At 40.0% G+C, this 11,530-nt stretch overlaps 1 protein-coding gene across 1 annotated transcript; it reads right to left on the bottom strand.

Annotated features, from left to right (window-relative positions):
* Nucleotides 1-9,741: 9,741 nt before the first annotated feature.
* Nucleotides 9,742-10,728, bottom strand: LOC132015298 (olfactory receptor 13A1). Its single transcript, XM_059395886.1, has one exon. It carries the CDS (start codon nt 10,726-10,728, stop codon nt 9,742-9,744), a length of 987 nt encoding a protein of 328 aa, XP_059251869.1.
* Nucleotides 10,729-11,530: the final 802 nt, after the last annotated feature.

Here is an 11,530-nt window from a genome sequence, read left to right as displayed (position 1 = left end):
CATTGACTTTCCATTTCTTCAATTCTATGAGCTATGTTGTAGAGTTTCATGACTAAAGAATGAAGAACTTTATTTTATTAAACACATAAAACAGTGTAGGCAAATGGTGGAGGGCAGGTACAGGCTTCCAGTTATGGCATGAATAAGTCACAGGAATGAAAGGTATAGCATAGAAAATACAATCAATGGTATTTTAATAGTGTTGTATGGTGACTGACGTTGCTATACTTGTGGAGAGCATAGCATAACATATAGAGTTGTTGAATCACTAGATTGTATACCTGAAACTAATGTAACATTTTGTGTCAACTATACTTTAATCAAAAAACTTTTTTTCAGAATAGAAAAAATAAAAATAAAATAAAAGAGTATAATTGCAGTGACTGGATTTTTCTACTATTTTAAGCATTACATTTTATGTCTAATTGTTGCACTTAAGTAAAAGTAAATTTTTATCTCTGAATATATTTATGTTAAATTACAAAAAAGGACTATGAGTGTGGCTGCAAGTTTTCATAAAGAATAATGTAATTTTAAAAGTGTTAGTCATTCTTCTACAGTCTATTGACAAGCAGAAAAAAAATCCTTCTTTTAGTAATATATCTGATCATTCATTATAAGGTACCATTCATATCATGCATTCACAGGGTAAATATTGTAAAAGGAAAATCATAGCTTTAAAAAAAAACAAAAACTTGTCATGAGTAGGTCATTCCACAAAAAAATATTCCCCAATGTTATCCTTAGGATTTGTCATCCATATTTGAAGTCATATCACCTGTAGGAAAACTTCCTTTGGTTCTAGGTGCTGCCCTCTAAAGTGAGAGAGCACTACAATAGCAAAGGGACACTAATTATATTGTTGGAGACACACATCAGCCATTTTCCCACAGAGCTTGAGACTAGTCAGTAAGAGAGGAGAGTTTTCCCTTCCTCCTGTGTTAAGTCGTCCATCTAAGGTAGAATATCTTCTGACTCTTTCAGTCCATACATTTAGGAGATAATAGCCTGGTGATAGAAAGAGAAATTGCATGCCTTGATTCTGGCAATTCTTTTTTTTTTTTTTTGAGATTTTATTTATTTCTTTGACAGAGAGAGAGACAGGCAGAGAGGGAACACAAACAGAGGGAGTGAAGGAGGGAGAAGAAGGCTACCTGTGGAGCCAGGAGCCTGACGAGGGGCTCCATCCCAGGACCCTAGAATCATGACCTGAGCTGAAGGCAGACACTTAACAACTGAGCCACCCAGGTGCCCCAGCAATTATTTTCTGATTCATTCTCTCTTATATTGTCCACTTAAATAAAATATTCTCTGTTACCATTTAAATCCATAAACTTCTCTGTGTGAGCTTTTGTCACTCTGGTCAACTAGTGTTCATCTCAGATCTCTAAACTGGCTGGGTGACTTAGTCAACCCCCACTCTTTTAAGTATGTTAAATCAGCTTGAAGAGGAACAGACTCTGCTTCAAATCACAATAAACGAACAGCAAAATAAGCCAATCACACTACAGTCATGTACTCACCCAAACATAGCTCACAATAAGCAGAACTCAGTCTCCCTCTCTTTTACTCTTTTAATAAACCAAAATGCTGATCTAGGCACTTAGAAATGTGTGTGTTGGGGGGGGGGGGGTCAAGGAGAGCACTTGCATTTGAAATGACCCTAATTTGTCCTAGAGAAATGTTCAAAATGTGCATCATGTGTCCCAAACATGCTTCTTCATATGAAATCAGAATTTTCCAAAATTGGGGTAAAATGTAAGTTCCATGGCAATCTGGCCTGATGAAATCCTGGAAATCCTCGAAAAGAAAGGATTACATACATACATATAGTCCCTAGTGCTCTACTGGAATCTAAGAGTAAGTTAATCTGGAATTCCAAAAAACTTTTATACCTTCCTTGCAGGCTCTAGGTTCCCCAAACTCCCATTCTGCTCCTGCCTTAGCCACCACCAGCAAGAGACCCTTCTTGTTGGCAAATGCTCCGGGGCATAGTGGAAGACATTAACCTCCTCACTCAAATTGGTCCCTTCCAATAGTACGCTTCTTAAATGCATGCCAGGGTAGTTATAATGCATTTTCACTTCCTGACTTCTCTAGGTTGAGGAAAATATGCATGTCATTGGAAGCTGAGATAAAAGTGAAATTAATTCTGCCCATCATATTCTTAGCATAGGAGTCTCTTGACACCACTCAGGATCCACCAGGACCAGTGGGCAAACCCCAGACACACAAGACCTCATTAGAATATAGAACATAGCTAGTTAGAGATCAATGTCCCTCTAGGATCCCCAGTGGCTACTAATTGGGCATTGTTGGAAACAGAAAATTGTAATACAAAAATCATACCTACCTTTTCATTATATATGCAAATACAATAATATGGACTCCCAAATGTCTATTGTCCTCCATAAAAGTCTTCAAAAATAGACTGCATATAATCCTCCCAGATTTTATAAAGTCCCAACTTCATAGTGCTACTAAGGTGGAGTTGAAACTCAAGTGGGGTAATTTAGAGCCCTGCCTCTGGTAATAAAGTAAAGCTCTCCCTTAATCTCCAAAAGCAGTGTCAAAGAACACCAGACAAAACACCAAGTTTAAAAAAGAGCTAAATGCCCAGGTTTCAGTTGATAAGAACCTTTCACACCAAGAGTAAGGAAGAGTTCAACTTGAATGAAAAAAAGACAATCAATGGACACCAACATCAAGATGCAAGAGATATTACAATTATTGAACAGAGTTTGAAGGAGCCATCACAAAATGCTTCAATGACCAATTACAAGCATGCTAGGAACAAATTTAAAAATAGAAATTCCAGCTAAGAAATAAAAGGCATAAAGAAGAACCACATGGAAATTTTGGAACTAAAAATATCATAATTAACTTTTTCCTTAAATTCAATGGATGGGGTCAACAGCAGAATGCAGGAGATAAAGGAAAAAAATTAATGAACTGAAGAAAGAATAACAGAAATTACCCAAATGAAAAACAGAAAGAAAACAAACTGGGAAAAAAAAAAAAACAGATACAGCCTCCTGGATCTGTGGAACTATAACAAAAGATCTAACATTTGTGTCACTAGAGTCTGAAAAAGAAAAGAAAAAGAGTGGGGCTAAAAAGGGACTTGGAAGAAACAAAGGCTGAAAACTTCTCAAATTTGGCAAGCAATATAACTTACAAATCCAAGGAGCTGAATAAATTCTAAATAGTATAAATCCAAAGAAATCCACATCAAGACACATATTCAAACTTCTGGTAATCGAAGAGAAAGAAAAAGTTTAGAGCAGCAAGAAAGAAAAAACACATACCCATGGGAAAGAACAATTCAAATGACAGTAAATTTCTCATCAGAGACCATGGGGGCCAGAAAGAAGTAGCACAATATTTTTTCAAGCGCTGAAAGAAGAGTATTGCCAATATATAGAATCCTACATCCAGTAAAAATATCCTTCAGGAATGAAGGGGAAATAAAGACACTCTCAGATGAAGGAAAACTGTAAGAATTTCTCACCAGCATACCTATCCTAAAAGAATGGACAGAAGTTCTCTGAACATAAAGGAAATGATATCCAGAGCAACCACTAAAACTACTGTGCAAATACATACACTTAAAAGCATTAAGGATAAATCAAAATTGAATTATTGTACAATGTTCAAGTAACCCATATGAAGGCAGGAAAAAGAAAATAAGGAAATGAAAAACAAACAGAAAACAAAATGTAAAATGGTGGACTTAACCCCTAAAACATCAAAATGTGAATCGTCTAGCTATACCAATTGAAAGAAATATAGATAAAATAGACTGAAAATCACAACCCAACTATATGATGTCCATAAACACTCACTTTGAATATAACGATAGAGGCTGTTTGAAAGGAAGTAGATGGGAAAAGATTTTCACACAAATATTTATCAAATGAAGGCAGGAGTGGCTATATTAATATCAGACTAAGTAGACTTCAGAGCAATAAAAATAACCAAAATCAGAAAGGGACATTACACAATGATGAGAGCATCAATCTACCAAGATAGAGTGATCCAAGATATGTGCACCAAACAAGAGACCTGCAAAATATGTAAAGTAAAAACTGATAGAACTGAAAGGCAAAAAAAAAAAAAAGATAGTCAACAATTACATTTGGATGCTTCACCATCCCTCTCTCAACAATTAATAAAACAAAGCCAAAAAAAATCACTAAGATGTAGAAGAGCTACCATCAACTATCAGGTTCTAACCAACAATTATAGAACACTCCACCAAGAACAAAGAATAAAATAAAAGCTCTGAAAGCTTTTATTAAATAAAAGCTATTTTATTTTATTAAATAAAAGCTTTTATTAAAATAAAAGCTATGAATGAGGTCAGGAGAAAGTCCTCTAGAGCATTCAAAGAGATTTCTCTCCAGCCCAGTTGTGCAATGAGGAACATGTTGACTTTTTTTTAAAAAGATCCTTAGATCTGTAAGAGGAATCCTGAAAAATTCTTAACTCTTATAATAAATACCATCTAAGATCATCAGAAATGTCAACAAAATCAGAATTACGGTCTCCTAGCTCCTGGGGCAGGATGGGCTCTGGCTCTTGATCATCTGTCAAATGTCTGAGACAGAAATTGATGGAGTATGGCTTAGATCTGTCAGGGTCTGAAGCATTCCTGTGAGCATAGGAGCAGCAGCAGCAACAACATTAAAGTAAACATCCACTGAATGGAAGCCTCCATCAATGTCCAAGTTGGGGAATAGAAACAGTATCAGACAACTTTACAGAGAAGATTTAATGTAGGAACTGGTTAGACAAGTTATAGTGGACCATAAGGGCATGAAGCAAACACTGAGGTGATACAGAGACAGCAAGTGCAGAAGAAAGCTTCATCTCCTAGGACTGGAGGAACCAAGACAAAGATTAAGGCTGTTGTAACTGAGAAGCCCAGAGAAGGAATTCCAGTGAGCTAGGTCAGAGATCTCTGTTGGGTGTGTGTTTCCTGGGTAGCCCTCGTCTTCCTGTGGTGTGAAGAGATTCTATAGAGCTAGGTCTCAGGCCCGTGAGGAATAGGCACCTCTCAGAGAGTGCTGCTTCCTCAGGATCTTGAAGGAGAGAGCTCCTGCTGAGCTGGGATTCAAACCTCTAAGTAGGCAAAACTTGTGACCACAGGACACTGTTTTTGTGAGGCTATACTCCTGCAAGTGTGAAAACTGCAGCCAGCTGCTGCCCCAGGGCCAATCACTGCTGCAGAGTTAAAGAAAGAGTATTACAGCAATGCTGTAATAAAACAGGAAGCAAATGGAACAGAACAAGTCCTTTCTGCCTCTAGCAGCTCAGTCTTTCTCTAGGGCTCCCTCTGGGCAGAGACTAACAGAAATCCTTCTGCAAAGGTGAAACATGGTTTGCAGAACCCCTGGCTCAGAGTTCCAGAGCTGGGGTTGGCACTGAGAGATAATTGGTTAATAATGAGCCAGTTGTTGCCCACGCAACTCAAGACCTCCCCATCTAGACTAGTTCAAGCAGCTATCCCAGCACAGTGGGAAGCAGAAGAATGTGGTTGTGTTTCCTGGCATGTAGACCCACACAAAAGTTATGCTATGTAGATTAATTAGTATCCCAAGGAATCTGAGTGGAGAATGGATTATAATTCGGTCTCTGAGCTTTTCCACTATCCAATACAGGAAACATGGATGACAGTTTTGTTTTAAAAAACACACATTTATGGGGCTACCCAATCACCATAATTCATTCTAATCCAGAAAAATGAAGTATTCTGATGGGTCTCATTCTTCTCATAAGCATATCATAACCTGTACAAGTCTACCATGGCCTGTCCAAGAGTACAAGTGTTGAAGGTGGAAAAGGCAACATGTGGGAGCACATGACAGTAGATCAACTCAGCATCACACTACCAATAGATTCAGACGCACACGTTTGGGAAATCCCAGCCCACTGAAGTCCTGAGGTTTGCTTTATCCGCCCCCCAAAAGAAGACAAAGCAAGAACTAATCATGACTTGGTCCTCAAATCTGACATGAATCCAATGTAAAGAAGCACTCTCTTCAAAAACCCAGATACTCTCTTCATCTCATGTTTCTCTAGGAGAATGCCAGGTGTACTCTCTAGCTGAGCTGTCAACATAGTATGACCAAAATATGGTGCCTAGATGATGATCTAAGGAGGCTACTGGGCTCACTCCAATGGGTGGTGGAAAACTAAGGACTAGCCCTGCCTCTGGCCTCTGTAGCTCCCAGATGAGGTGGGCCAAATAACCTTTTGCTTGTCTTTGATGAAAGCAACCCCTCCAAACTCCTAAGAGAAAGGAGGATCTTAGATTAAATTTAAAAAGATAACATAAGAATCTGTTCCATGCAATGGGAAATTAAATGGGACAGGGCTTCTGTAATCTTACGCATCCCTTTCTCCAGAATAAATGCCTGCCCCTGCCAAACGGGCCCCTGAGAAATCACATCTGGGGAAACGGCTCAGGTCTCTCATCTCTGTTAAGTGATAGACATCACCACACCAATTCAGTATGCCTGAAAAAAAAGTTATTAGGATCTAAATCTGTGTCCGCTGCTGAGACCAGTTGCTCCATTTCAAAACACTTTCAAAAAGATTGCTCTTCCAAACCCACTGGTCAGACAGGAGTTGCCGCAGGTTTGCTGCTTGTTAACAAAGTCCCTTGTCCCAACCATGGACAGTGGCAGAAGGTGGAGTCCATGACAGGTTCTAATACACTTTGGTGAATAAGAGCATCTGCTCTAGATTCATGGAGCTGTAGCTGAAATCCTATCTCCACCTCCCACTCGTTGTAGAACTTGGGTGTATCACCTAACCTCTTACAGTGTTCCTGGAAAACCAAAGATAAATTATGGCAGTACTTAGTCTCAGACCTGACACACAGAAGCTACCTTGGCTAGAGGCAGTAGTCAGTGGTGGAAGTGGCACACCAGTGACTACAAATCCCAAAAGTGAGAGAGACTGGTTGGTTGGAGCTCAGTGGTTCTCACCCAGAGATGATTTTGCTCTCTCCTCACCTCCAAGGAGATCTGGCAATGTCTAGAGACATTCTTGTCTGGAGTGGTTCTACTGATATCTAGTTGGTAGAGTCCAAGGATGCCGCTAAATTTACTATGATGTACAGGATGGCACCTGCCATGATCAACAAGTTCAAAGTTGACAAACTCTGGTATAGTGGTACCCAAAGGTCAATCCTAAACTGAAGAAAAAGGAAAGCCAATATAAAATACAAGACTAGAAGTACCTCATTGTCTGGAGCCAAAGGACAGGAATGTGGCTAAGACTTCAGTTCATAAAGCAGCCTCCAGGGGTACCTGAGTGGCTCAGAGGGTTAAACCTCTGCCTTCAGCTCAGGTCATGATCTCAAGGTCCTGGGATCAAGCCCTGCATCAGGCTCTCTGCTGAGCAGGGAGCCTGCTTCCCCCCCTCCTCTCTCTGCCTGCTGCTCTGCCTGTTTGTGATCTCTCTCTCTGAAAAATGAATAAGTAAAATCTTTAAAAATAAATAAATAAAGCAGCCTCCATGGAGGGAGAGCTGGATGGATCACAGCCCGTATCTTACCTCCATCATACAGACCCTTTATCAAAATATGGCTTTGGGTGCTGGTGAAATAATCTGGTGTAACACTTACAGAAGATCTGCTTGAGTCAGGGAGGCTAAAGGGGTAAGGGCTTGTGGTTGGAGAAACATCTGAAGAAAGGATGAGCCTCCCTTGACTGATAGACACTATCAAATACAAAAAGCAGAGAAATGGGTAAATCAGAAGTTCTAACAGTTCCCCTTCTGTGGCTCACCAAAGAACTGATAATGTGAAGTTATATCAGCCGATCATAGAAAATGCTGCCTGCTGGATACCTGTGGCATCATGAGTTTGTCTACACGAAATCACAAGGACTAATTTTAAGAGATAACATCTGAGAAGCAAGAGCTGCATCTCTGTATCAGCTAAGAAAAGCAAATTTGCTGCTGTAAAAAGGAGCCACCAAAAAAATTGTCAGGTAGGACAGGAAGGCATCTAGAGATGTTCTAGAGAAAGGATGATCTAGAGAAGATAAACTCCAAGCAGGACAGTACTCTGGCAGGGAGGGGTGCTGACCTGGACGTAGAGTTCACAGAGAGAAGGACCAGTTACTCACATAGGGCTGAGAGGGACAGAACCTGACACAGGGCTCCACTGAACAGGGAAGAAAGTAGTCTGAAAACTAAAATGGACTGTTTGCATTTGAAAATTTGGGGAAAATTTGGGGCCTGAAATATGAAAGGCTTTAGGAAGCTGGGAGAGAATCCACTAAGGAAATGTGGATGATCTATGAGGAGCTCCATCTGGCCTTTCCTGAGAAGAGCTGGTCTCACTCATGACCTGAGGCTCCCTAAGATAAACAAGATCCACTCTACATCAGATACCACCAGAATGGCTTTTTTCATTTACCCTTCTCAATGCTGCTTCTCACTGAGTCTTAGCTGAATCCACTGTCATCCCTGCAGCCTCTTCCTGTGTGGTTGGATCATCTTAACACCCACCTACCCTTTCCAGCTAGCCACCACAAACATCACCCTGAGGCAGGCAGGGGTGAGGGGCTGTGACACCCAGACCTCCTGGGCTGCTCCTGCCCTCAGCAATAACCCACCACAATAAAATCTTACACTTAGACAGCACTTGACAGCATTGTCTTCAGTTCTCTTGTTTGGTCTTGACAGCACTTCTGGGTTATTTATTTTCCTCATTACACTTAGAAGGAAACTACAGCTGAAGTGAGTTGAGTGCTCTGAAAGTCTGAATACGAATCCAGATCTTCTCCCCAACCAGTGCAGGGCTCTTTCCACATTGCATTCATTTTTGTACATCCACACCACACCTTGGAATGCAACACTCTTTATGTCTTTTCTTTTTATAGTCACCATCATGGATACTGCTATATTCTTAAATTGATTTTTTTTAAGATTTTATTATATTATCTCCCTGATATGAGGAAGTTGAGAGGCAATGTGGGGGATTTGGTGGGTAAGAAAAGAATAAAAGAAACAAGATGGGATCGGGAGGAAGACAAGCCACAAGAGACAATCTCACAAAACAAACTGAGGGTTACTTGGGGGAGGTGGGTAGGGACAGGGTGGTGGGGTTAAGGACATTGGGGAAGGTATGTACTATGGTGAAGTTTGTAAACCTGGCCATTCACAGACCTATACCCCTGGGGCTAATAATACATTATATGTTAATTTAAAACTTATTAAAATTAGAAAAATATTTTTTTTATTTATTTGACAGAGAGAGACATCAGAGAGAGAATTCAAGCAGGGGGGAGTAGAGAGGGAGAAGCAGGCTTCCTGTCAATCAGGGAGCCCGATGTGGGGATCAAACCCAGGACCCTGGGATCATGACCTGAGCCAAACACAGACGCTTAACGACTGAGCCACCCAGGCGCCACTTAAACTCAATTTTCTGAGTATACAGATCAAATGAGCTTTGTTTTATCAAATGAGTAATGTGTTTTTAATCACTCAATGCTCATTTAAATGTTTTTTTTAATCATTACAAAATGTAGAAAATATAAAAATTACAAGATTACAAGAAAGCAAGATGAATAACAATAATGGCTCTTCAAGTCATTAGAGAATCTATTAGTAACCACACTGAGTCATTAGTGGTAGTTTCCAAAACCTTATTCACTGGAGAGTCGCTGAAACCACTGTGGACTTCAACATGTAGTCTCCAACAAAAGCTTCAGAAGACAGCAATTAATTTCTGGAGAAGGCAAAAAGCTTCCTGAGGGCTGCCTTGACCTCCTTGTTTCTCAAAGTATAGATGAGGGGGTTGAGTGTAGGGCTCACCATAGTATACAGTACACCAGCCAACTTGCTCTTCTCTGCACTATAGCTGGAGACTGGGCTTATGTAGGCATAGAAGACAGCAGTATAATACATGCACACCACAATGAGGTGGGAGGAGCAGGTGGAAAAGGCTTTCTTCTTCCCCTCTGCAGTCCGCATCTTGAGGATGCTAGAGATGATAAAGCCGTATGACACGATGGTCATCAGGAAGTTCAATATGCCATAAAATGCATCAGCCAGGACAATCATGATGCTGTTCACATAGGTGGAGCTACAGGAGAGAAGCAGCAGAGGAGGGACCTCACAGAAAAAATGGGTAATGACATTGGGGCCACAGAAATTTAACCGTAGCATCAGCCCCGTATGGATGGCTGTGTTGAAGGCACAGAGCACCCATACACCTATAGCCAGCTTGCAGCAGAATGCCTTGCTCATTGTGGTGCTATAATGCAGAGGATGGCAGATGGCTGCGTACCGGTCATAGGCCATGACCGTGAGGAGCAGCAGCTCAGAGGATGCAGACCATGTGAGGAAATAGAGCTGGGCCATGCAGCCCCCGTAAGAGATGGAGCTGTCCTTTGACAGCAGACCCTCCAGGGCTTTGGGCATGATGGAAGAGGTGCAGATAATATCCATAGTAGCCAAGTTGAAGAGAAAAAAGTACATGGGGGTATGAAGCCCAGGGTTGAAGGTGATGGCCAAAATGATGAGAATATTACCTATGAGAGCCACAGAGTAGAGGGAGAGGAAACAGCTGAATAAGAGCACATGGTATTCTGGGTGCTCTGAAAAGCCCTGCAGGATAAATTCTGTTACTAGTGTCTGGTTATTCATGGTTCTTGGGCTGAGAGGGGTTTCCAGGACTATCAGGTGAATCTCTACCCACAGCTTCATGTGATTTCCAGGCTAAAGAGAGAAATGAGAGGTATTCTAAAGCAGGCTGCTATCATTTGATTCATACCTGACACCATGCCATGAGAAATATTAGACAGATGTACTGGGATTTATAAAGGAAGAGAAATGTGCCAATAGGACATTAGGCAAAGGGCATGAACATTTAGCTCATAAAAAGTAAGTATAAATGACCAATTAAATTCATAAAGTGTCATTCAACCTCAAAGAAATGCAAGTTAAATCAACAATCCAATCTTTATGAACCATGATTTGGCAAAGTTTGAAAAGCCTAATTTTGACGAACAATAGCATGGGTGCCAAGAGGCAGGCCTTTTAAAATTCATACTCAATATGAGCCAGAACCTCCACTTCTAGGAATTTAGCCTAAGGAAATAATTAAGAGCATCTTCAAGGTGTCATCACAGCATTATTTATAATACTGAAAATATTTATAATATATTTATATTTATCTTTATAATATATATTTATATTTATAATATAATACTGAAAATGTTTATAATACTGAAAATGCAAAAGCAACTATACTTTTAAAGGTCAGTATATTATGATGTATTAATATAGCGTAATGCTCTATACCTATCAAAATGATGCTTTAGAAGGGTTTTACTGATGCTTATAAAAATAGAAAGAAAAAATTTCAAAAGTAAAAAGAAAGAAAACTTAAAAGTAGTGTATACAAAGGGATCTCATTTTGAGTTTAAGAAAAAAATCTTATGTTTGTATATACACCTGGAGCAAAAAACAACAGGTGAATGGCAGTACAGAATTTGAATAGTGGGGA

This window comes from Mustela nigripes, chromosome 4, assembly GCF_022355385.1.
Source record: "Mustela nigripes isolate SB6536 chromosome 4, MUSNIG.SB6536, whole genome shotgun sequence".
Taxonomy (NCBI): Eukaryota; Metazoa; Chordata; class Mammalia; order Carnivora; family Mustelidae; genus Mustela; species Mustela nigripes.
This window is presented reverse-complemented; position numbering and strand designations above follow the sequence as displayed.